This window comes from Zootoca vivipara, chromosome 1 (assembly GCF_965207765.1).
Source record: "Zootoca vivipara chromosome 1, rZooViv2.hap1.1, whole genome shotgun sequence".
Classification (NCBI taxonomy): Eukaryota; Metazoa; Chordata; class Lepidosauria; order Squamata; family Lacertidae; genus Zootoca; species Zootoca vivipara.
The window spans coordinates 38,884,578-38,911,139 of NC_142582.1; the positions used below are offsets into that span (position 1 = coordinate 38,884,578).

At 38.8% G+C, this 26,562-nt stretch overlaps 2 protein-coding genes across 11 annotated transcripts in view; one reads left to right on the plus strand and one right to left on the minus strand.

Moving 5' to 3' along the window:
- Positions 1 to 1,994, plus strand: part of ZRANB3 (zinc finger RANBP2-type containing 3) — a 40,698-nt gene extending 38,704 nt beyond the window's left edge. For all 6 annotated transcript variants that reach the window (XM_060279413.2, XM_035130520.3, XM_060279408.2 and 3 more), the window contains exons 19-21: positions 29 to 428; positions 1,025 to 1,156; positions 1,612 to 1,994. In XM_060279413.2, the coding sequence (XP_060135396.2) occupies positions 29 to 428; positions 1,025 to 1,156; positions 1,612 to 1,710 (631 nt within the window). In that variant the 3' untranslated portion in view covers positions 1,711 to 1,994. The remainder of the gene's footprint in view (positions 1 to 28; positions 429 to 1,024; positions 1,157 to 1,611) is intronic.
- Positions 14 to 26,560, minus strand: RAB3GAP1 (RAB3 GTPase activating protein catalytic subunit 1). 5 transcript variants are annotated; one of them, XM_035130530.3, is made up of 25 exons: positions 26,448 to 26,560; positions 26,226 to 26,281; positions 24,809 to 24,884; positions 23,825 to 23,957; positions 22,402 to 22,480; positions 21,595 to 21,714; positions 21,124 to 21,289; positions 19,786 to 19,885; positions 18,672 to 18,753; positions 17,441 to 17,509; positions 15,763 to 15,836; positions 15,244 to 15,336; positions 14,564 to 14,730; positions 14,185 to 14,283; positions 13,365 to 13,537; positions 12,491 to 12,545; positions 11,687 to 12,040; positions 11,146 to 11,283; positions 9,408 to 9,635; positions 8,239 to 8,335; positions 8,051 to 8,154; positions 7,842 to 7,957; positions 6,465 to 6,567; positions 4,661 to 4,681; positions 2,371 to 3,327 (listed from the first exon to the last, which is right to left on the minus strand). In XM_035130530.3, the coding sequence occupies exons 1-25, from the start codon at positions 26,463 to 26,465 to the stop codon at positions 3,085 to 3,087; spliced, it is 2,964 nt and encodes a 987-aa protein (XP_034986421.1). In that variant the 5' UTR covers positions 26,466 to 26,560; the 3' UTR covers positions 2,371 to 3,084. The 5 variants fall into 5 exon arrangements, 2 of the variants coding, with proteins under 2 accessions (XP_034986421.1, XP_034986431.1); XR_015945871.1 differs by lacking the exons at positions 2,371 to 3,327; positions 4,661 to 4,681 and adding an exon at positions 14 to 126 and having other exon boundaries at positions 8,252 to 8,335; XR_015945869.1 differs by lacking the exon at positions 4,661 to 4,681 and having other exon boundaries at positions 8,252 to 8,335.
- Positions 26,561 to 26,562: the final 2 nt, after the last annotated feature.

Consider the following 26,562-nt stretch of genomic DNA (forward strand, 5'->3'; position numbering starts at 1 on the left):
CCAAATAACTGACCTGTTTTATCTTTAGGTTGGCTTCAGAAGATAGGAACTGCCCAGCCCTCATATCAGACTCCAGTCAGGCTGATTCTGTTGAGGAGCCCACCTTAGGCAAAGGCTACTTGCAAGCTGTAGATAATGAAGGAAATCCACTTTGTCTTAGCTGCCAAATGCCAGCAGTCCAGATTGACCAGAAGTCCACCTCAACTGCCTGTGACACACGGTTTTGTTCTCATAAGTGTCAAGATGACTTCTTATTCCGCACTAGCCAAAGCTACTTGAGAACTAAAGTATTTGAGACAGAACATGGGGTTTGTCAGAAGTGTTGTCTGAATGCCCAGGAGCTCTACCTTTGTGTCAGAGATGCCCCAAAGAATCACCGTAAAAATCTTCTGGATAGCTCTTGGATGTCCAAGCTTCCTTTAGCTCAGGTAAAATGTGCTGTTGCGTTTAGTCAGTTACCAATCAGGAAAAGGGAACTGGATCCAAGCTACTTTGAACAGCAGACCTGGCCCAATAGCCATCACATGTATATTTATTTACCTTTGGCTCTTTACATATGTATCTAAAACCATTAACTTTTTGAACAAGTTTGGTTAGATGGCGCCCTATTTCATGTTCATAGAACCATGAGTTGGGGTATGATTTCTCTCCCCCCTCCATACATGTTGATAATCTGGTAGTGAGGATGTCTGCACTAGCTACATTTAGAAGCCCATGTTCAGATCTTCTGGAGGATTGTGAACAAGCTGTGTGTGTCTATGCGCATCATTTTTCCTCATGGCTTTAGATCAGGCATAGGCAACCTTGGCTCTCCAGATGTTTTGGAACTACAACTCCCATTATCCCTAGCTAACAGGAGCAGTGGTCAGGGATGATGGGAGTTATAGTCCCAAAACATCTGGCGGGCCGACTTTGCCTATGCCTGAATTAAGCCAAATCATGAGAGGAGGTAGAAAGGTATGTACAAGCTCGTTCCCAACTGGTAAAGGCTTAGTAGCTTATCTAATGTCCTATCTAATTGCAGTTAAATGAAATTATATTGAACCCAACTGAAGGTCAGTTCTGGCAGGTGGATCATATCAAGCCAGTTTACGGTGGAGGAGGACAGTGTTCCCTAGAAAATCTTCAAACACTGTGTACCGTTTGCCACAAGGAGGTGAGTACAGAATACTCTTGACACAACTCTTCAACATTATCCTTCTTGTTGTTGTTTAGTCATGTCTGACTCTTCGTGACCCCATGGACCAGAGCATGCCAGGCACTCCTGTCTTCCACTGCTTCCCGCAGTTTGGTCAAACATTATCCTTGGACCTATTTATTCTTTGCCCTGTTGTCAATGTCTCTACCAGTTATTCTTCTGCATTTCCTTAATTCTTAAAAGTTGGCAAATTCCCTCATTTGCCCAGCAGATAACTGCATTCCAAAGCTTATTTACTTAGATGCAGTACAGTTCTGTAATTCTGGTAGACAATATATGTTAGGCCATCTTAAAAGTTACACCAACCAACATTTGCAGTCTAATCAAGACGCTGTAATCAGTGCCAGTTTCTCTGTATATGTTGATGTGAAATGCATTTTATCTAACTTAGTGTACTATTCCCTTCTTTTCAGAGAACAGCAAAGCAAGCCAAGGAAAGAAGTCAAATGAAAAGAAAAACTGTAGCTTCAAAGTATGGATCTGATATTACCCAATTTTTTGTGAAATTATGAAGCTAAGATAATTCAGAGGCTCATGTATAGTTTATCAAACTGATTAATCATGCACCTTAAGACAACCCCACTAAAAACCAACCTATCACCAAGCTTTTTCTAAGGCTAGATACTGAAGTTACCATGGCAGATAAATGTTGATAAAGGCAACATTATACATGCAGACGCATCTTTACCTACATCTTTGGCATTTTAAAGTTTTGTACTTTCTTAGTTCAAGGTTTGGAACTTAAAATTGTATTTGACAGTGATAGACCAATAAAAATTAATGATTGTTCCCCAAACTGTATTAGTGGTTAATACAGGGAGAAATGCACCAATTTAGCCTTTAACCATCTTCTCATATATGACAAGTACAGTGGTGGAATAGCAGAATATGCTTTTTAAATCAGTACTGCTGTAACCTCTAGCTTCCCTAATTGCACCATGAGGTTTGTCCTTGTAATCTGCTACTTTGCTCAGCTGCTTATCTTGACAGCACAATCCTAACTGTGTCTATTCAGAATTAATTCCTATTTAATTCAATGAGATTTCTGCCAGGTAAGTAAAGCTAGGATTGTATTCTTGTGTACAAAATGAATTAATGGTTGTAAAACAGTGGCACGGCCTCAAACCTTGACATTTAGCATTCCTTTACAGGAACAGAACACGTAGATCCAATGCATTAAAATAACCCTTTACTTTTTCTAACAGTATATAAACAAACAGCATGGCTCTAAGAGTTGAAAGCCAGTGGTACAGAGGGTAAGAGTACAATTCATCCTATGGCAAAAATGCTGCTGGTATATTCACTATAGTAAATTACCACATTTTAATCACACTTTTGATGGATGGTAGTTTAAATTTTTGGTCCATCATTAATATATACACAGCAATTTAGACCCACAAATGAGTTGCATTTTATTATGTGTAGACTACATACAGCTTCAAACAAAGTTTATAACCCATTGATGGTGGCATTACACATTTGATGGTCAGGTTTGTCTAGATGAGCAAAGTAAACTTTCACACGAGGCTGTAGAATTCTACAAGTATCACCATATTTGCTTTTATGCTTAATGTAGAGTTCTGATATTTTTATTATCACTGTAGACAGGAATGGATTGCTCCCCAGCAATCCCATTCCCAGCATCCCTCCGAAGCCCTTTAACACATACAGAGTTTTCCAAATAAAAGTTTACTCTAAAGTTCTACCTACATCTTATGAGACAGTTGTTTGGCATTAAGCATTGCTCCTCAGTTACTAGTCTGTGAGTATTTTATTACCGATTACTAAATTTATGAAAGGCTTATCCTCAGCTCTAGAGTACTGGACATGGAAAGACCATTTGAATCACCGGCAGAGATGCAGTGCCGGCAGACTACACAGTGACATCAGAAGAATGTTGTATCAGATGAAAAGGCACCAGCTAGTCGGAAGTCCTCTTTTGTAAGAACACTATACATGCGCTGAGGCAGAGGTTTGGAGTAAGGGGCAGGCCGTGGGACAGTTGTGCGCAAAATAACCTCACGCCCTGCAGGCAGGGGGAAGTCTCCAGCTATTCCGGAACTGAAACGTTTCTCATCCAAAGAGCCAGACCTCTTAAGTTCTTCGTCAAGGGGCATCATTGTGGCAACCTAAAAAATACAGAAGCCTCACTATTGATGTGTTTTGTTTGCTTCATAATCATTTTTAAAACCAAAGAATGGCAGGATAATTCAAAAATAAGGGCTGCATAAAAAGATAGTGAGTCTTGGCTTTGAAGAAGTTGCAATATGCAGGCACAGACGGATATGTAAGAGAAGAATGAATGAGTGTGACAATGAAAGCACCATTTGCAGTGGATTTCTAAAGTGAAGGAATGTAGGTTTTTAAGTTTGTGCTTCTACAACACAACTAATGCCGGTAGACAAGTATTAAACACATAGCCCCGGGGGCCATACAATTGACAACACCACAGACCACACTCAGTCAAGTTCATGAAGTGGACCTTGAACTGCTTCAGACTGGTCTCCAAAACAGAAAACATGACATTTGTTAGTTAAAAATCAAAACAATGTAAAGTTGAGGTTCCAGCAAATTATGATTAAAATTAGACTACAAGAGCTTTGCTTTGAATTCTACAGTGTTTGGGTCTGTATCTAAGGAAACCAATGTTAATCAGGGCTTGATGTATTTTCACATGACATGACCACCTAATGAGTCAAGATGATTTGCCCATCTTGCAGTGATCCTTTTTAGCCCTGCTACCTTAGATTGATAAAGGGATATAACTGTGCCTGGGACCTTATACTAGCACAGCACTGCGTTATGACAACTTCCTGTTTCAGGGAATTCTGACACTCAAACATGAGAACTATTGTAGGTCACAAATGGCCTGTCTTTCTTAGCACCAAGGAATGAGTTAAATTTCTTTCATAAAGCATCTCTTAAGGTAAAAAATATGACTTTCCTGCTAAATGAGTAGTTGGCTGCTTCATAGCTGAGAAGCTTAAATCGGTTTAGGCAAGCATTTTATGAGGAAGTATTAATAAAGCAAGAAAAAATATTAAAGCAGCAAAAACTAAACTGCTTTGTGCAATAAAAGTGGACAAATGTTCCTGCAACAGTTTATGATGCTTAGTCCTTGCCAGCCAAAACACATGCACATCTGAAGAAGCCATAGGCAACAACTAGATTACCAAACAAGGCATGGCTCTGAGGCCTTTAGACTTCAAATACCTTCCAGTTAGACATCCACTTAAGGCTCCAGTTTTTCAATCACAAGTTACTTCACAACCTGGTTTCAAAACTTCTGACTTCAGAAAATCTTGTTTGAAGTTGGTAAGATGAAGTTATTTTAATGGTTTGACTATGCAAGTGATCAGTAGGAGGCAAATCAAGCAACTGCACTATGCTTCTAGCATTTGTTTCTATGCACCTACATGAGGTTAGGCAGATGACTAGAAAATTAGGGAAAGATCTAGTTACCTCCTCAGAAGATTCAGTCAGCTGGATAAGGAAGAGAACCAGTGATAAAAGATAAAAAAAGGCAAGTCAGAGATGACTCACATGGGGTCAAGAGAGGTTTCAGAATTGTCTGCTTTAAAAGGCAGAGTGCCCTCCAGGTATATGTTGTAGTTAAGAGAGCTACTGTGATAAACACTTGGAACACGAAACAAACATAGAACACACTGATGCAGAACTGGTACAGATAATATGGTAAATTTAAACAATATTCCAGTCCCATCAACCTCATTTTTACCCATTCAGCAGATGCAACTTTCCATACATGTCCAAATCTAGCAACTGATAGACAAAAGGAGTTCATTCATTTCAACAGAGGCAGTCACTACCCACTTAAATTCATCTGAAATGGATGTTTAATGCCATTAAAATGAATAGGGCAGCCTACAGCTGCAGGAGCTTTTATGCATCAGAATACATGCAGAGATGTGAATCACTAAACTTGCCTTATTCTTAACATGCATTTTAAAGCTGCTAGGGGGAAAAAATCAGTCATTCCATTGGTTAAAATGAAATACTACTGGGATTAAATTTTGCCAGTTAATGACCTTGCAGAAATGAATTATTAGCAAGCGTTATTTTTACTGATATTTGTGTTCTAAAAAAAAACAAGCAGATCACTTCAGCAAGGAGCTTTCCCAATCCTACCCATGGCAGCCCCTACACTAGATATTTACTCAGACAGCATGGGACGCAACCTTGTGTAATTAAGTGATAACTTCATCATGAATGCAGAGTTGCATGGGTTTTTTTCACCAGCACAGAAAGTCTGCATGCTTCCTACTCCAATCACATTCTTCCTTAAGTTCTTATCTTCTCACTTGCTATATTTCATCTACTGTGAGCAATTTCCCATATGCAACTGCTTCCTCATATTTCTCCTGTCACAGGAAATACAGAGGTTTATACATGCAGTAGACCCTTCTCACTATAGACTTCTGTGTTCCTACCAAGCCATTCCCTTGAAGGTGGAGGAACTCTCCAAAACAGCATGCAGTATGTCTCAGGGCTGGAGGTAGGCTAGAGGAATGAGCAAGTGCACCCCAATGGAGTTGCAGGTGTGCTGTCTGCCCAAGCAAGGGCTTCTTTGGGTTCAGAGTACAGAGTAAAAGTTCCTTAAATACGCCAACTAGTTCTCTGCAGCCACAAATAATTTGGTTGGTTGTTTCAAAGCATTCTGTAAACTTCAACCTCTCACCTTTGCAGCTCATGACCACGTGCAACCAACCCCTCTCCTTTCAGGCCTTCTCTTGCTCCTATTCCACTCACAATCTTCCTCTCCTAGGCCCTTCAGTAACTCCCTAAAGTCCTCTGCCTACCCAAGTCCTCCCTGAGACCACACCAATAATCAATAGCAAAGGAATGAAAGATAAACATCCATTACAGCACTCCAGAAGCTGCTATTATATCACACAATGAATAATTAGACCTGGAAAACACTTACTGGTAGTTGTTATGAAATGCAAACTTCATTTTGTTCTGGCAACCTAAAAACTACTTCATTCAATCAATGTGCATTAGTACAAATGGACCTTACGTACATCACAACAAAACAAACACCCACAATTGTTTCACAGAACTACCACCCTGGAAGGAACACACTGATCTATAAACTGTGCTTTGTTAAGTATTGCCCATTTAACATTTAGCTGAATATTTAATATAGCCATAGTATTCTTATACAGGGAGGCACTTTCAAAGCCTGACATTTTGAACTGAGAGTAATCTTACATGGCCTACATTAGAGATGTTAAAAAGTCCATCTTACCCGCTGTGAATTCACAAAAAGCTTGTGAATTATAGTACCAGCATGTCCTCTTCCAGCACCAATGACTGAGACTTCTGGCTGTTCCAGAAAAGAATTCACAAATCTGGTAGTAAAAGAGAAAGAAAATGAAAAAGTCAGCAAAATAAACTAGGTTTTTTTCCCTGTTTTTAAAGAAGCAACCATATTTAAAAAATATTTTCAATATTGGTACCACAGCTGAGTGGTAGGAAGGAACTGAGCTCACATATAAAATGCCATGTATCTGGCTTAAGGTCAGTTTGTGCATGGATGTACACTGCATGTATTAATTTCCCTTCTCTGGATGACTGGCAATAGAATTAGTTATGCAAACCAAATACACTGTGTTGAGATTTCTGCCACAGTTCTGGAAATCATCCTGATGGACCAAGGTTTTAATCTTTTATCTATTTTCCATTACCATGCATAATGTTATCCATAAATACTTAATATTTTTCTTACTGGGAGCAGCCTGTTTCAATATTGCCCATACATACAGAACTTTCTTTTCAAGGGGAGAGGACCAAAGCAGTGGCAGAGAAATTAACAGTGCATAATAGACTATTAAGAGGAGTAAAATTAAAATATAGCTTTGATAATACATGGTACCATCTTACCAGCTCATGTGTTGCAGCAAAGTGGTCAAATTCTGCCACCCAAATCACAACAGACAATTTGGATACTATACCACAACACGACTGGCTTCCAGCTTAACCCTTCCCCATTTTTATTATTTGTATGTAAATGCTTTCTAGACTAATTTTCCCCAGAATAGTGGGATAGAGAAAGTAGACACACAGCTTTTGTTCTGCCTTTATTTTTGTAAAGTTGTTACTCTTCTTTCTCTTGTATGGTTTGTCTAACATATAACATACAACTTTATAAAAAGTATTACAAGGAAATAAAATACTGTGTTTGAGGGGATATGAACACACTTGACACTGCAGTGTCAAATGTGCCAATCAGCCCCAGGGACCGAGCACTTCCTGCGAAGTCCCTGCTCTCTCACCCACACATTCTTGCTGCCACCCTTCCCCATGATTAATAATTACATCAGCAAAACATTAGCCATGGTTCCTGCTCTTCAGAGAACACTCTTAACCTGAAACCAGATTGACCTTATAAGAATAACCATTTGTGTTAGCGGCTGCTCTGGGTGGTATGTTTCCTTCTTCCAAAATACACACAGGTGTAAATAAACCTGCCATGCTTATACTATCCAAACACCAGAATGCACGAAAAATGCAGCAGATAAGCCTGGAATGGCCTTGCGCTTTGAGGTAACAAAGCAAGCAGAGGGGGTTATTATGAAACATGACTTGCACATGCCTATGAAACAAGGAATTCAAGATTACTCACTTTTCTAGATCTTTGCGTTCATCTTCCTGTTCACATTTCTCTACCCCAAATTTGGCTTTCAGTGACCTTGCCCGGGCAATAGTGGCTTCCACATTCAAAATATGACTAATAATTTCCTGTGTAAGGGAAAGTACAGTATTTACCATTTTGTTATATGCCTAACTTTTAAAGACATTTCATCTCAAACTTAGTTAAGAAAAACTCCTTACTTCTAATTTTTTGTCTTCTGGGTTTGGAAACCGGAGGACTTTACTAGAGTGGGTGATTATCTGCTTAATTATCTTCTTTACTGAAGAAATATCATCCACTGATTCTGTTGTTAAAACATGAAGTATATTGTAATAATAGTTCCACCTTAACACAAAGTATACTGCATTGTTTAACAAGTGTTATTTACCTTCTTCCTTTACCTTGAGTACAGCTGCATGGATGACACAAGGCAGAAGATGCCTTGCAAGATCTGCTGGTTTCTGACCTGCTAAATAGTGCAGCACCTGAAGGTATAGTAAAAGGATTACATCACTCCAAGAATGTTCTCATTAATATCTAATCATCTTGATTCTGCACAATGAATCTCAACATCTCTCCAGTATTTTAAAGTACACATATTATGGCAACTAGGGTACTAAAATAAATATTCTCCATTAATACATCACAGCCTTCATAAAAATGTCCATAAATGCAGAGAAAACATTTACAAAGACTTTCCTCTGGTACTTTAGACTAGAGAAACATTTGTTCTTTGGGGAACTACAAGTTCTGTGTCTATCATAGGAGAATTCAGATGATCTGAACTCAACAAAAGCAATGAGTGTTTAAAAAAAGCACCACAGCAGAAACAAAACTCCACAGCTATGTATTTAATGCATCAACAAACAGCTTTTGGAAGCTACTAAGAGAACATCCCCATAAGTGAGGCTATGGAGAGGTGCTTTCCACTGCTCAGGTGCAATTTTTGGATGAGACAGGTGTTGGGGAACAAAGTGGCGAATGCTGGAAGGAAAAAGGGAAAGTATTTGGAACTGATAAAGGGCAGCATGCAGACAGCTGAAAGGGAGCTCGCCACAATTACTGCTAAGTAAAAACTATGAGAGGCTTCATTCCCAAAGTGCTTACAATACCTAAGTGCTACTGATCTCCAAAGTTACTTCAAGTACAGTGGTACCTCTACTTACGAATAACTCTACTTACAAATGGAGCTCCGTCCGCCATCTTGGATGCTATTTAGATAGGATTTTTTCTACTTACGAATTTTTAGATAGGGTTGCTTTGACTTACGAACTTTTTTCTCCCAATGCATTCCTATGGGATTCGACTTACAATTTTTTTCGACTTACAAATGTGTGTTCGGAACGCATTAAATTCGTAAGTAGAAGTACCACTGTACCTTTGCTGATTTTGTCTACATGTTTCCACAAACAAAATAACTGTCATTCAGGGAGTTTTATTTCTAGAAGGATACTGCATTATTCAGTCCAACCTTAAATAAGACCCGCATAGTCAGTTGGAGAGAAAGTTCCCATGGAAATGGGCAGTGTCTGTGCAGCCTGTCACAAGTCCTCTTACCTTCTCTGCCTCACGAGTGTCATCAAAAAGCCGCCTCTGCCTTCTTGCCGGAATCGGCTTTGCCGTCTCCCACGCTTCAACCCACATATTACTTGGAATCTTCATTCGAGCACTCAGTTCACCTCTGATGACTACATCCCCCTTTTCATCCACAATTTCTTCTTCAATGTAATCCCGGGGTGAATACCATCTCACAAAATCCTCCAGACAACAACCAGGGTTGGCAGCCTAGGATGCAGTGTAGGTGGAGAAAGCAAAACCGGAACATTTTCCTCCCCATATCAGGTGAGAGAAGCACAAGTGCACAAGGGGCACCTACACTATTACATTCCAATACTTGCATTTTTTAAAAAGATACATATATACACCCTAAAATTAAAGTTGCCAGTTTGTCATAAAAGTCAGACGTGAATTTTTATTATTCAGAATTACCAGAGCAGCTTCACAAGATCCACTTCTGTTTGACTTTTGCAATGAGAGGGGAAATGTTATCTCTGGTGGCTTAGTAGCTAATCCCACTCTAATTTTTACATTGTGAATACAGAATGTAATTATATTGTAATACCTTAAGTGGCCCTACAAACTAAAACCCAGGTAAAAATACCCAAGAACAAAATGCATTATCACCACTTTCTTCTTTAAAATAGACAGAAACAAGATAGGAAGGAACCTGCCCCTACCTCTGAATAGTCTGGAAGGAAAGGGAATAATTTGCATTGGTGAACAAACATTTGTTTACAACACTTTTATACCAGCCCTCATTCTATTCAGAATTCCACCTACCATGATACCTATTTTGCAACCTGATTTCTCTAGCCTATTTTAAATTGTTGTACCACATCTAGGAAATTGGGGTGCTTTAATATAAAAAATAGATGAGAAGCTGCCCTAAGATGTAATGCCCTGGTCATATATGAGGAATTTGGAACCTTCTAATATCAAGATGTGTTTCACACATTTTCCTCCCTCAGTAATTCAGTAGCTCACAAAGATATTATAAAGCAATCCATACAAATAATTTGAAAAAAAAACCACATGGACAGAGTTTATAATGGGTAATCTCTTATAGAACAGAACTGTATGCTTATGTTTGAAAAGCAAGCCTAGGCAGAATACCTATGTTGTTATACACCTAGCTCTTAAAGCTACAGAATACAATTTCAGAGAGATCACAAAAGTAAAACAAAAACAATGAAAGCACACACTCAAATACCTGAGAAAGCTCTATGTAGTGGTCTTATCCACCATGATATGTACTAAACTTCCAAAGCTGTGAGCTTCAAAGCCAGTTAATACGTACACTGGATTGACTTCAATAGGACTAAGCTGTCCTCAGCTTGAGTAAATAGGCTTTTCTGACTTAGGGGGAGATCACAATTCTGTCCCAATTCTTGCTTTGAAAAGAGTAATTCCAGAAGGTATAAAGTATCTGACCAACTACTTCTATTTCAAAACAAAAACATCAGCTGATTTTCCCTCAAATGATTGACACTGAGTCAAAATGACTGCATCATCAGAGATGACCAGGCAAATTAGAGCAATATAGAAATGAACATTTTTAACTACAGTGAAGGTGATAGTTATACAAAGAACAACCAAGTAAAATGGAAGGAAAGCAATGGTGAAAGAGGTTACTGGGGGAAATCCTGTAATTGTGCCCTTTTTTACTAACTGGAGTGTTTACACTAGTATATTTATCACTAAGATGGTCGCATGGAATATAGAATCATGCATCCACCTTGAAAGATTCCATATCAGAAAGCAAACAGGCGCTCTGCATGCGTGCTCGAAGATGAGCCCCTTCTGCTGATGTTCCCAGTTTAGCCAATACTTCAGACTGTTCTTCTAGAAGATCCTCAGTCATAGGAGCTGGTTCCTGAAAAGTACAAAGAACAGGAATTTCTTACATGGGGAATTCCATTCACGCTTGGTATCAACAGAACAACAATCCTTGTGGCTTTATCAATTCAAGGAGCCCTTTTTCACAGTCCAATTCAGGAAAAGCTTTAATATGACTACAAACCAAGATCAAACCAGGGTTTGAAGGAGAAGAAGGATGGAAGCAGTACTACTCCAACCTAGATGTACCAATGGTCTGGCTTTAAAAGTCACCTTACTTTTGCAGGAGGAACTTGTCACCACTATGCAGGAGAAACAAAATCAACATAGTGGTGGCAGATTTCTTCCTTTGCTGTAGATACCTCTAACTAGTCTAACAGGTATGACAAGTGAAACAAGTTAATAGAAATCAGAAAACCAGAAATAGTTCCAAGTCTAACCTGTGTTACTGGAACATAGAGGGGGTCTCCAGGATGAAGCAAAGTCAAGTTGCCATGCTGATGTAAACGACCTTCTGGCTTTAACGCTTCTTTTGCAGCCCCTTTCTTCCCGCTTTCTTGTCCATTTCCTTTAAGTTCCTCTGTGTCACTTAGGCATTCAAAAAATTCTTCTTCACTGTCACTCCAGGAATCCCAAGATTTTCCTACTTCTGCTTTTTCCTTATCACCCTCTTTTAAATAGTCTTTACCCACCAAGTCAATTGTTTTTCCAGTGTCTCCAGAAGAACGATCAGAATTATTTCCTTTTTTCCCCTCATCCCTTGCTTTCTTTCTTTCAATACAACAATTTAACATCTGGAAATGAAAGCACATTGAAAACTTATTATGACATATACGCACGCTCTTCCACAGTGGCAATATTTCCATTAAGCTGCATAACACAACTTATGTAAGAACAGCCGAGATCGACACCTGCTCTTGCACAACACGAAGACACTTCTGCTCACATGTCATCACCCACATACTCACAGCAGACCCACTGAAATTCATTAACCCAAGTTAGTATTGTCCAGTATTAAAGTGGTCCTACTCTTGAGCATGACCAACAATGAATACAACTCAACTCGCTGATTATTTCTGTAACAATCTGATTTGCTACCCAACTAATATGGTAATGGCAGGATTTACAACTAACCATTTCTGCAACAATAAAAAAGTACCAGATCCTATTTTATATTTTGTAAGGCATTAAAGATCATTATCTTGTATCCTAGATTGATAGATAACTTATTTTGCAATAATTACCTGGAGTTTCTGGTGCAGCAAACAACATCTCAGATCTGGAGCACCACTCGCTAACCTAATATGAAGTTACATATGTATTATTATTACATTATTTTAATGAGGGCCTTGGGCCACAATCAAGCATATCTGCTTTAAGACCTGCTTGCAAATACACACAAGAATTCAAGGAAACAAACCATTATTTGACTTTTAGAAGATGTCTGAAGGCAACCCTATAAAGGGAAGTTTTTAATGTGTGGTGTTTTATAATTTGCTGGAAGCAGCCCAGAGTGGTTGGGGCAACACAGTCAGATGGGTGGCACTGGCGCGCGCACGCTCTCTCTCTCTCTCTCTCTCTCTCTCTCTCTCTCTCTCTCACACACACACTAATTAATATATATATATATATATATATATATATATATATATATATATATATATATATATATATAACACACCTTTATCAAGCACCTGCCCCTTATGATGAATTGCAACCTAGATCCACATGGATCCGTCACAGTTATTTTTTTAAAAAAATAAACTTTTAATTCTCAAAAGCTAATACAAATAAAAACCAAAAATAAGTAATTACAAAATAACCAACTTTTTTAATTAAGTAAATGAAATGAGAAGGATCCATCACACTTAATCAGTCTGACCTCCCTGGTAGGGTTAATCTAGAATGTAATTCTGAGCTACATGGAAGAAGAATCAACAAAAATGTAAATAGTTCCCCACTATATTTTACACAATCAAGTTAACTGGCTGTAAACAAGAATGCCTCTGAGATGCCAGGGAAATCTGGCTCTCTCATCCTGACAGTGGAAGTTCTACATTACAGCCTGTATTAATTAAACTGCAACTAACGATGCTAATAAATACTAATATAATTCACCCTGGGATGAAGAAGTTGTTCTCCCATCTGTAGCGCATTTCCAAGACAAACTCCTGCCAGAGATGTGCGACTCCTTTGACACCACCATGGTAGAAGTTGATCATACAAAGACAAAGGGCCAGTTTGTAAGTTAAGCTGTCTGAAGGAGCAGATTTGAATTGGATGTAGATATTCTATACACAGGAAGAACCAGGGGAAACAAAGACAAAAAAGCATGGGAAAAATATTTTGTGTTATTTAAAAAAAATAACCAAATTATGTAAGTTTCCTTAGTTTATAATAACTGCAGAATTCATCTTACTTATTTGATAACTGTGTTGCCCTTGAGAAAATTTTAATGTTTTTAAAACACAGGATATACACAACTCCAGTCTCTAAAATATAGTTAGAAACAAAGCTAATAAAAACAAAGGTTTGTAAATGAAAACTCATCCTTTTATAACGAAAATGGACACAGAACAAAAGCCCCCAAGCAGACCTTTGGGTTGTGTTTTTCTTTTATTAAAAGTCATTCAGATTTGGTAAATAGATTCAGGTAGGTAGCCGTGTTGGTCTGACGCAGTCAAAATATATATAAAAATAAAAGAATTATCCAGTAGCACCTTAGAGACCAACTAAGTTTGTTCTTGGTATTTGCTTTCATGTGCATGCACACTTCTTCAGATACCCGATACCATATCTGAAGAAGTGTGCATGCACACGAAAGCTTATACCAAGAACAAACTTAGTTGGTCTCTAAGGTGCTACTGGACAATTTTTTTATTTTTTTAAATATATTTAGATTTGGTACATATTAGTCATGTAAGCAATTTGAACTTACATAGTCTTCATTGTCTGTGGGTGGGAGGCATCCTGTTGAAGGACTACTTCTGGCTTCAGATCCATCTGCTGATTTGTCAGCAGCATCAGGGAATAAGTACTTGAGGGGGAAAGCACATACTGTCAGTTTTCAAATATGTTGTCTTTGCCATTTTCCTCAGCTACTAAGTTCTGCAATAACTCTTCATCATATATCCTAGATACCATTTACTCCTCTACAGAGGGAAGCAAGAACTTTATGAAATGATTTGCACTCCTGCAGTGTGCACTTCAGCTTGTGAACTGACACTGGGCAAAGACACTCTTGGCTGCAGGAGAATGTGAATTTAAATTTTATAAAGCATCGTCATTAAATGCAACAGTTCAGCTAGTTTACTTACCAAAAGAATAGCATTGAGGACGTCATTATTTAATGGTGATTCATCTACACCTCTGTGTTTGCGAATCTTTTTCTTTGCTGTGTGAACCATATTTGTCACAGACAGTTTATGGATTGGGACAGGTGCTGGTTCTGTGAGCTTTGACAATGCATGGCTTATGTCAGCATCTACAAAATATCAAGGCCACAGTTACAATTATCAATTTATCTGTCTTTATTTGTATTTACATCAGTATCCTTCTCTTTCAGTATGACACAGCAAAACTACAAGGCTATACTTTGCTAAATACGAGTGTGCCACCTGCTGCCGAATCCAGAACTAGGCTATACTGGATTTTTTATGTAACCGCGGCTACGTATCCTCAAACATGCTGCTGCAAAGAAACTGAGCATGCTGCAGAGGGGGAGGGGGAGACAAGATGAGGGCTTAAACCTTATAAACCATTTATGCTGGTACCTTTGACACAGAGGCTTAAAATAGACAATGATGGAGGAGGAAGAGGAGGCCTATAAATAAAGAGCTCTGAGGAAAGGGCTTTGTTTTTTTTACACCGACACATTTTTAACCCAGCCCCTCACATGAGATGCTACCATTAGTTCTATCAAGTCCCTCCTGCTTCAGATAAAATTACAGCTGCTTTCATAGGCACAAAGGCAATGAAAATTAACTTGACTTTTTACCTTTTCCCTCTTCTTCAAATGCTGATCTTCCAAGAATCTCATCAGTCGATTCTTTCCGACGACACAGTTTGAAAAATTCAGTGACAAAATCACCTGCAAAGGGAAATTTAAAAATTTATTTATGCAGTTATATTTCTGAATATTAGGTTTTCCCCCAAATCACATACCTAAAGCACAGTCTAATACAGTCTAAATATATGTAATTTTAGCAAGGAGGGAATGAGAAAAACCTTTTCTTTTTTACATAGCATTGTCACTGCATATAAGCACTGATCTCACAAGCAAGCCTGAAGGCACATAATGCAGCAACCTTGCCTGAACTTACTAGTGTTTTGATGCCTAGAGACAATGAATTTCATGCCTAAGCAGAGCTCCCACATGCAAACTCAACACTGAAGATTTAAGTGAATTTACAATTAAGAAAAATATATTTCTACAAGAACTTGGTCAAAACCAATTCATATATTCCTGAAGTAATTTTAAAGAATAATAGAAAAAGATAAGCTCTGGATTGCTTACTTAACAAACACTGTGGGTTATCAGCTTTTCTGACCCTCACAGACCACTGAGGTGCTTGAACAGGATCCAAGTCTCTTAAAAAACAAAACAGAACAGGAATGTTTTCCATTTGTTCACTCATCAAATCATAAATACCATTGAAGAAAGTAACCTCAGAACTTGCATGTCAATCCTCACCATATTATTACAGAATATCATGCACTTGTCAGTCACTTACTTTGCCTAATTTTGTTACTTTCATTGTCTATGATTACAAATAGATTTTTCTGTAAATCTCAATTTTGAGTTTTTCCATACAGATTTTTTCTAATTCCCATCTCACTCCTTGATCACAATGTGAAACAAACGGGTTTTTTACCAGCTCCACTAAAAACACTGACAATTCTCACGTATTGTGCACTATTCTTGCAGACTAAACCCTAAACCCTAAAGTAACCAGATGCATACAGCAATTCATATAATGGTATGAAATAATGTACTAATACTTTAAAAATCATGCTGCAGATGATGCTTGAATCTTTTAAAAGTATTATACACATAACATGTATGTATTATGTATGTAATATGTGCTTTTTGCATATAATTAGTCATGCTTTAAGAAACAAACAAACCTGACAATGCATGAAAGGCTTGCACCAAAGCAGGTGCTCAAAGCACAGCTGGTCTAATGCAGGCAAGGTTCGATTGGGCTGGAGCTGCCATATTCAACGTATACATCCATTTAAAACTGACGGCTTCTCCATCTCCATCTATGACTGATTTTCCCAAGGCCATTCTGTACCTTTTTACATAAAGCCTTTTTACATAAGGCTGCCAACATGACTCAATAGTTCTTCCTCATATCTAACTTTATTGTGTAGTGGCCTTCTTATATATCTGGGCTTTCAATGGGTTTTATTAGTGTCTTCCTGATGGCTCTCTCACCATACAGCAATCATGTAAGTAAATCATACTGTAGATCCAAGTCCTCTCTAACACAAAACTGACACAATTGTCCTCGAGTGCTCCAATAGTTAGAGTAGCAAAATGAACCACAAATGCAAGAGGAAGAAAATACATCACAGATAAATAGAAATAACACGAATTTTAAACATCACAGGCGTCCAAATAAAATAGTTTGACTCAACCATTCTAACAGCAAGACACTATGAAAAGTGTTGGAATTAAAAATAAAAGTGTTAGAACTTTGTTGCATTGTTATGGTCAGAGTGTCGGGCTAGGTCCTGAGAGAGCAAGATTCAAATCTCCACTCAGTCATGGAGCTCACTGGGTGACCTTGGGCCAGTCACCACCTCTCAGCCGAGCCTACCTCACAGGGTTTTCGTGAGAATAAAACATGATGGGAGGTGTGTACACCATCTTGAGCTCCTGAGAGTAAAGGTGGGATGTGAATGTAATAAAGAGAATAATGGCCATAACAGCAGCTAATTTCTTTCTTTAATTGTCTCTTAAGTAGTAGCTGTATCAAGCATATGAGCAAAATTGTAATAATAAAAGTATTAATAATAATAACCTGAGCAACATTGACTTTCATACTACTACAATAGCTACTGTGTTTGCTAAACTGATATTTAAGTATTTCTCAACTAGACCAGAATTCTAGATTATGCAGTGTTCTAAAAAATGAAGCTCAGATGTTTTGATTACAAAAAGAAAATGAAGTCAAAAATATACTTACGAATAAACATCATTGTCCACAATTATACCCTCTGTTAGATGAGGCCATGTAGTTGCTAAATGAAGTTCACTGAAAGTAAAAGTGGCACACTTGGAGACAGAATTCGGAAACCACCACACAACCATAGACTACAGTCACTACTTACAACGCATTAGCTTGGGTTGAATGTAACTCTAAACCGTGGTATATTGAAGTATGGCTTAGAGTTGTACAAATCCAGTCCAGCAGCTTAGCTATGATTTAAAAATAGTTAAAAATCACTTTAACTAGAGCTTGTAATTGACAACCCTCAGTTAATGTTAGCCATATCTTAGCATTCTGTATGAATTGGAACATCCCCCTTAGTTACAGTTAAGAATCTGTCAGTGCCCAAAAGTTAGAGCTGAGAGAGCAGTTCTTCCTGGCTTGTGTTTCTTTTAATGTGGAAGTACAGTGGTACCTCTGGTTAATAACTTAATTCGTTCCGGAGGTCCGTTCTTAACCTGAAACTGTTCTTAACCTGAAGCACCACTTTAGCTAATGGGGCCTCCTGCTGCCGCCGCGCCGCAGCACGATTTCTGTTCTCATCCTGAAGCAAAGTTCTTAACCTGAGGTACTATTTCTGGGTTAGTGGAGTTTGTAACCTGAAGCGTTTGTAACCCGAGGTACCACTGTATACATAATAAACCAAGGTGTAAGCAATAATCTGTCAGATGCCACAAGTTTAACTACGATTAACATTAACCACAACTTAATGTTATATGTGAATCTGGTCATTTTGCACACAAGTTTTAGTTTGAGTCGACTCAGACCAACACGGCTACCTACCTGTAACAAGTTTTAGTTTAATACACTTATGTCCATTATGAATAGCACATATGTATTTTTTGTCTTTTAAAAAAATATACAGGTGACACCCAATCTTTTCCTGGTCACTGCTGCATAAATTCACACATGTCCACAACATATACTTTATCTGTGCGCTTTCTAACTGTCTATTTGCATGCAAATAGAATGTTTCTTTGAAGAAATAGCCTTGAAAATTAGGACAGTCCACAAAGCAAATACTTTAGCTCATGGATAGCAATTACATTTGAAGAGCTTTTGTCACTAGCATTATGCTATATCATGTCAGATTACATAAGCAACATTTCTTTTGAGTCAACTGTGGCAGATTTAGCTTCCCATCACAACAAGATCAATTCCATTTAACTTTGCAAACTAAATATTTGATTATACCACTAGGTCTTACCTGATGGGATCCTCACAGGCACCAAATGGTAACTTTCCAAATTCTAGGCCTCCAACTTCACCTCCAACCAAAGCATCTATATCTATTGACAGAAAACATGTTTGATCATTACATCAGAACTAAGTACCGTAACAAAGTTATGCACTGGGTGACATCTAATATGTACACCCAACTTTGCCACAGATTTCCAGTGATTATCAGTTCTCTTCTCTCTTTTCCAGTCCCCATATGCATCTACAAAGTATTATCTGGAGGTTCCCCCAACAATCCAGATCAGATTTGAGGGGCACACAACGGGACCACAGGAGGAATAGCAAGGAAGGAGAAAGCCTCTTGAACGAGTGGATGTTTGTTCATGCTTCGTTGGAGCTCATCCAAGATCCAAGTAAAATGAGTACAATTTTTTCTGCCATATACAATTTCCACAGAAACTCTTTTTTTATGTAATGACGTTTTGAGTTTCATTTTTAGTCTTGGCAAAGATGTTTAGTCGATACTGTTACAAAGTGATACAAGCTTGTAAAAACTTAAACACTAATTTCCAACCAAGATGTCCAAAGACTGGCAGGTCATAAATTACAGTACATATTGAATGGCAAACATTTATAGTTATTTATTCACTGTCAATGAGAGGGCTAAGCTTTATTGAAAAAAACCAAAGGTGTCATGGACTTTGAAGACACTCAAACTTAGAACGCAAGGGAGAAACGTGCTAAGAGGAAGGCACGCTTGGCAAATCCACACCGTGATCAACTCCCGTCCAGAACTGGCCTCCACAGTCACTTACAGACTCATTGTTAAAACCATGTTTATGGAAGACAATCTTACTCGGCTACGAGTGATCGCCAAAAAATAAGATTGAAAAAACAAACAAACTTGGATTGTAAGGATAATAAAGAACGGCAACAAGTGTAATACGTGTCTACACTGTCCTATAGTATATCACATACATTTCTTGGGAATTAAAAAAAACATTTGTCATGATTTGCAGAAGAATTTTATAAAACCTTTTTGTCTGTGGACAGTTATCATGCTATATCTGAAACTATCTCAGCCACTTTCCGTAATAAATTCTACAGAACGTAACTGTAATATGGACAAGGAAGCATCATACCTGGTGGTTGTTGAGGCCAGAAATATTGCTGCCAGTCCTGAAGTACGTACGTAAGTCTAATACTTATATTGATTGGAGGTAATGGGGTTAAAGGGCAGCCCTAGGAGACATATGTAAAGAAATACAAAAAGTTAGGACCAAAGCAGATATATCTAGACATCTGCTTTAATCTAAGCAATGTGTCAGAAAGTTTCTGTGAGAGATAGATTTTCAATGTTATTAAGAATTTACATCCCACCATTTTATCTGGTGGGAAGATCATTCATCACTATCCTTCCAAAACACCCCAAGCTCAAAATAAATGGTTTATAATTAAAATGGGTCAGATATAATAAATGTACATGACTGCTGATCTGCTAAATGTATTCGGAAACTCCACAAGTTTTGGCTTCGGAAATATTGCTAGCAGCAGTACTATGGACACACAAATACTATAGTCACTTCTCTGTGCTTCATAGCAACCTACTTCTGAAGTTCACCTGAGTTCCAGATGAAGCTTGCAATTATGAAGATGGTTGACTGCTGTTCAGAAAAGGAAAGATGCACTGCTCATGCAAATACCCCTTGTGCTCCCTAGGAGCATGGGCTAAAGTGTCTGAAAATCAAAAGTGACAGCTGATAAAGACTGGTTCACCCATGTACTTATGTCCACTTGAGGACAGGTTACTGAGTATGTGAACTGACTTTGTTGAACAGTGTCCTATGATATGACATCAAATGATACTCTTTGGTGTTAAATATGCAATGGCCCATTCACACATGCAAGTCAACATACCATGTGGCAATTATTGTATGGATGACAATGCAAATCTGAATCTCATATTAATTGTTCTACACGTTTGTCATATAGAAAGGGCATAACTTTAAATACACTACAAAAAGCACTGAAATATTTCCTATTTCACAGGCATAATGAGACAGAATAAAAACTGATTAAGGTAAGTACCAATAGCATTTACTAATGGAGATGATTCCATTAGTTTTCAATGGCACTGTTACTCATTGAAGAAGGAGAAGTCTAATATCAAAATAAGAACGGAGTCCAAGTCTTCCTGATTAAAATGAATTGATTAGCAGACATTTTCCATGAAGTCTTATCCACAGTCATTCTTTTCAGAAACCTAAAGGCTATACTGTGTTCATATGATATAATACAAACCAAAGCTTTTTCCTGTGGCTGTACCTGCCAAGTATCCATTAATCTGTCATAAGCAGATGTTTTAAGCTGCACAACATATAGGTAGAGAGGCAGGATTATCAGAATTTGCCCACTTTTCTGAAGAAAACAATTCTTGGAGCATGCAAATGCTTACATGCACCCACACAAACTATACTTACAATCTTAGATTTGAAGATGTCCAATAATCCTGATAAGTGAGTATACTGATTAGGAACTTTGCGAAGATGAACCATTTCAAAATCTGTTCTAACGCCAGGACCTTGACACTCTCCGACATACATTCTTCGCCATTTGTTTTGAATTTGTACAAATACTGGCACCTGGCTGCAAAATATTCAGAAGAGCTACAAAAGTGTTTTAAGTAGCCTAGAGCCTAGGAAACACAGAGCTGTTAGCCTTTACTGTTCACCATGGCAAGTATAAATCCATCCTAAGCTTCTAACAAACCGCCCAAACTGTGCTTGAGATTTATTATTTTAGAACATATAGCCATATCAAACAACACAAAGTGTTAAACACACAAAGACTGTGTATTCTGTGGAATGTACACATTTGCCCGGTTCACATGCAATCCGTGGTTTCATGCTATGTGTGTGAGATTAATGTGCATGATGTGGACCCTTACTTACCAGCCTGTGTTCCCCAATGCAATAGAAATTGAACTAAGAAGGAGGTTACATTTAGATTCACTAAGAACTGCATCATTATTTGCTGCTGGTGCAATGACTACAAATTCACGCAATCCATACCTACAATAAAAACAATAATGCTTTTGGTTAATTACACCTTACAAATATTAAAGCCTATAATAAAATGCACATATATGTCTTTCAATGTTATTCAAGTGTGCAACATCTAATCTCTCTCAAACTGCTTAGTTTACATTCACTAAAAATATGTTTGATTCAAACTAAGATTGAAGTTTGATGTAGTTTTGTTAATAATAAACACTGAGCATATGTTAGAAGCATCAACCTTGTTCAGAAATAATACTAAGCTAAGCTTTAGCATTATGTGAATAAACTTGAATGAGCACTGCTCTCACTTGTTCCCCACACTTCTCCTCACAGCTGCAAGGACTAAATTGGAATCTTTTGCTACCAGTTTTGCAACTACAGTTATGACTGAACCCTAAACTGCGGTTAACTGAAAAGTCTAAGCTTCACAAACTACGGTTTGAAGTCAGCTTGTTTAATTAAACTACAGTTAAGACTAAGTACAATTTGATTTTTAGTGTAACACTAAGCTGTATTTACTTAAAAATAAGTGAAAGCTTCCTTGTCAAGGTCACACCACAGGGAGGCAAAGAGTTTAAGGTTCACCCAGGCTTGTTCACACATCACCATTCTGTGTACTAGTCAGTACATCATGAATTTTATATGCTGTAACTATAATGTATCTATATGTAATGTAATGCTTTAAAATAGTGGACATACCATCTCACTAGACAATGAGCTCTAGGAGGAAAATCATTGTTCATGCACAGAAGGTCTTGCATAGCAACTGGAATAATATCTGTAAAACCATTCAGAATAATGAAAGAGTTCAGTCATAATACAAACTAAACATCTATGCATCAAATATGGTAATCAATTTAATTATTTCATAAAAGAGAAGATATAGCCAGTCTGGATCCAAGCCACAGAAATAATAAAAACAAGAATAAAATTACCAGATACATTTTTAAAGCTTCCATATGAGCTAAGAATAGAAAAACTGAACAGTCCGATTCAATCCATATTTACTCAAAAGTGTCACTGAGACAAACTCCTAAATGAAATTGTCACAAAGTACACAAGTAATATTCCTTAAGTGGAGTGTTGTTTAATCACACCTGTGAGACTTGAACAACAGGAACCGGTCAGTATTTAAAGTAACATTTAGCATCATTCCCTACAGCAGGGATCAGCAAACTTTTCTACCACCCGCGCACCCATCACAGAAGTCAGTCACCTTGCCAGTTTAGCGCGGGGACTGGCCGGGCGGGCAGCAGGGTCCTCGGGTGTGTTAAAGAGCCCCTTATCCGGTCTGCGGACCTTAGTTTGTAGACCCCTGCCCTAGGGTATTTGAGTTGTTTCCTCCAATGAACATTTGTGTTTTTTTAAAAAAAAGTGATTTCAGAAAGCTTCCTTTTTTCATAAAATATTCTTCTCTTTATTAGAAGCAGTATTCATAGAAGGTAAGATCTTTTAATCTATCTCAACCAACAGGAAAGGAGGATTATATGCCCAAATTCAAACTGCATTATCCTATTATATCAACTTTAAAAAATAGTGAAAATTAGACCACTGATATTCTACATGTTCTAACGAAAAAGTTACCAATTCAATAACACATTATTCATCACAATAGTTATAGATTAGTAATAACAAGAGGCAGATGGGACTCATCAACCTGGGAAGGTAGCCCAGCTAGGAGAAGCAAAACACTGAACCTAAACCTCTGCTGCCTGGCAGGCTCTATTCAGGAGAAGAAAAGGCTAAGTAAACCCTACACAAATCTAGAGAAGAGTCGCTAAGATGATTGGATGGCATCTCATACACCTCCTTCCAGCAATTCCTGCAGTGAAGAAGCCAAACATATTGCTCTGCTTTCCTTTGGACCACATCAGTGAGGCCAAGAGTAGGGTTTTGTCATCTGTGCAGCCCAGGGCCTCCATACACAGCACCCAGGATTGCATCCTGGGGAGGTCACTTTGGTGCTGCTAACACATCAATTTGATTTCAACCCTGGAGGTACACTCCATTATCTCACTCAAGAAAGAGAGAGAGATGTATGCCAACCACACGATATAATATAATGCCACAAAATAAAATAGTAAAGACTCAAAAATATTTAGGTGATGGAAAACGTAACTACCTTCTACTTGCTCCTCTTTTGCATCCTTGTCACTGGATTCTTGCACAAGATAATGATGTGTCACTGAGAATCGGAAATCAGCAAAAGCAATTTCATCGGATTTCTCCTCCCATGTTTCAGTGGTATATACACCCTGAATATCAAATAGGGCAGAAACATTAGTTATGTATGGGCAAAATTATTTGCAATATGACGTTACTACACATCTCAATGCAATTCCACTATTTCAAATAGAAAGTGTTTTAAATAAGTGGAACCTCGGTTTATGACTACCTCCATTTATGAAAACCTCCGTTTACGAATGCCGTGGACCCGGAAGTGCTTACATCCTGGTTTCGCGGCGTCGGATGCGCAGACGCGATCTGCGCAGCGTACACGTGCACAGAAGCGCTCTATTGGCACTTTGCACACGCGCAGAAGCGTGCATTCGGCGAGCGAATGCCTCGGCGAGCAAACGCCTCAGCGGAACGGATTGCATTCGCAAACCGAGGTACCACTGTAAAGGAATTTTGCAAGGTTTTACTCATATATAAAGCCCTGAATAACTTGGAACCACGATACCTAGCAGACCACCTTTTATAGGCCAAATTAACTTTTATGATAATCAAAGGCGCCTCTGCTAGAAACACCGCAACCAGCAGGTCATCCAGAAACCTCTTTCAGAAATAAGCCTTTTCGATTGTAGCACCAATCCTCTAGTCTGGATGCTTCAAATGTCTCCTATAAACTGAGCTTTTTACACAGGATCATTTAGATGTTTGCAAGTATTATCCCACTTAGCTGCTGACTTGGTGTTTTAAGTAGGAGGTTTATATTTATTGTATCCTGATCTTTATTTGTACTTTGTTGTATTTTGATTTTGTAAGTTTGTAAACTGCTGAAGGAATTCTGCCAAAATTGTTAAGTTTCTAAATACAGTAAAGATGTCATAGAATGGGACTTATGGTTTATATTTTTACCAAACAATTCAAAAGGCAATCTTACCTTTTCCAAAACTTTGCCTGAAGAAATGCCAATAAGTTTCCAGTCATTCAAAACTTCCTCAACTCTGGAAATAAATCTAACAAGGAAAGTTATGGTATGGAACCAACATCATGCAATGCTTATATTATAACTCATAGCCATAAAAAAGAATATTAAAACATAAGGGCCTTAAAACTTTACATGGCTGATTAAAATGTCATACTATTCACAATTTAACAGTGGTAGCTTTAGGCTACAATCTTTTATCTACTTACCTGCAAATAAGTACAATGAATTTAATAGGACTTACTTCTGAGTAGGCAGAGGATTGTGCTGTAAATCAACAAATATTCAGGAGAACATCTCTCTCTCTCTCCCTCTCTCTCTCCCTCTCTCTCTCACACACACAAATCAATTTTAGTAGAGCATCACCAGCACATTCACTAGCATATAGTGGCCAGACAGTTGTCACAACTACCCTCTTCCCTTCCTTTCTGGCCCGCATCCCCAATACATGGGTTGTCAATGCAACCCCCCCAAACCATCTCTCAGAATATTTTACTAGCAATGGAGCTAGTTTACATTTTATTTTACTTTCTTAAATAGGTTTGCCTACATCAATACTTTTGGGTTTAATAAGTCTCTGAGCTAAGTCTGCCTGGAATCTACCTGAAACACAGTCACACCCAGCACAACCCACAGCTTCCAACACAAATTATCTTGATCAGATGGTCAGGGCCAACAGGATCAAAAGCTGCTGAGAGATCAACCACCATGCCATCAACCCCTTTATATTTTGGGTTTTTCGGGGGGGGTAGGTTATGCAGTTACCCATTCACTCAGCATGAACCATTTTCTGGCGTATCTCACTTGCCATAGAAACAAGTAGCAGACAGGAAGGCTGGTTAAAAAAAATAAAACCACATTGCCAGGCAAACTTGTTTTTCAGTCCATCTGTGGAACAGATTTGACAAGATCCCTGGGGTGGGAGGTGGGGGCAGGCTTCAGAAGATCCCTTTCTGGCAACATGGAATATTATTGGGGGGGGGGGTTGTTACCGACCCAGCAACCACCTTCCAGCTGCATTCACCCTCTCCCCAATTCTTAAGATGTGCCACCCCACCCCAAAACAAGAGGGGGCTCCCTCCAGGTGTTGTCACTGGGAGCCTCCCCCCTGCCTCTTCCTCTCCCCAAATTCTTCCAGAGCAGCTGGACCTTGCAGCCAGCTTGTCACCAGGTCATCCGACAGCCAAAAAGCGAAGACAGACAACAGACCATTCTCCTCTATTGGCAAACACACAACCCCAACGCAGCTCTGGGCAAAGTAGGAAACGGGATGGGAAGATACAACTCAAGAAAGAAGGGAGGCAGTTCATTTAAAAGGGGGGGCAGCGAAGGAGAGTCTGCGAAGGAGGAGGAGACGGAGAGAGATACCTACCTCTCCCACTCGGAGGCGGTGGTGAAATCGGTGATTTCGAACACTTCAGACTCCGGCTGCGGGGGGGGGGGGAGGGAGAAAACGAGTGAGGCGCTGAAGGGCGGATGTGGACGGGGAGGGGTGAAGAGGGGCGACCCGCGGAGCGTCACCCCACTCTTTGCTTAGCCCCAGGGAGTGAGGCGGCAGTAGGGGGTGGGGAGGGCGCTCCGTAAGCGGACTCACCTCACTGTCGGCCGCCATCTTGAGCCGGCCTGCAGGACGGCGCAGCTTCCTGAAAGGGATATGACGGGAGCGAAGAGGAGGAGGAGGTGGCACAATAACAACACACGCACGCGCA

What these genes read in the sequence shown, in the direction of transcription:
- RAB3GAP1 (XM_035130530.3), bottom strand. An exon ending in CAGGCAAAGTTTTGGAAAAG is followed by an intron (nt 23,958 to 24,808) that starts GTAAGATTGCCT and finishes TTTGATATTCAG; the next exon opens with GGTGTATATACCACTGAAAC. An exon ending in ACTCAAGGTAAAGGAAGAAG is followed by an intron (nt 8,155 to 8,238) that starts GTAAATAACACT and finishes TTTTAACAACAG; the next exon opens with AATCAGTGGATGATATTTCT.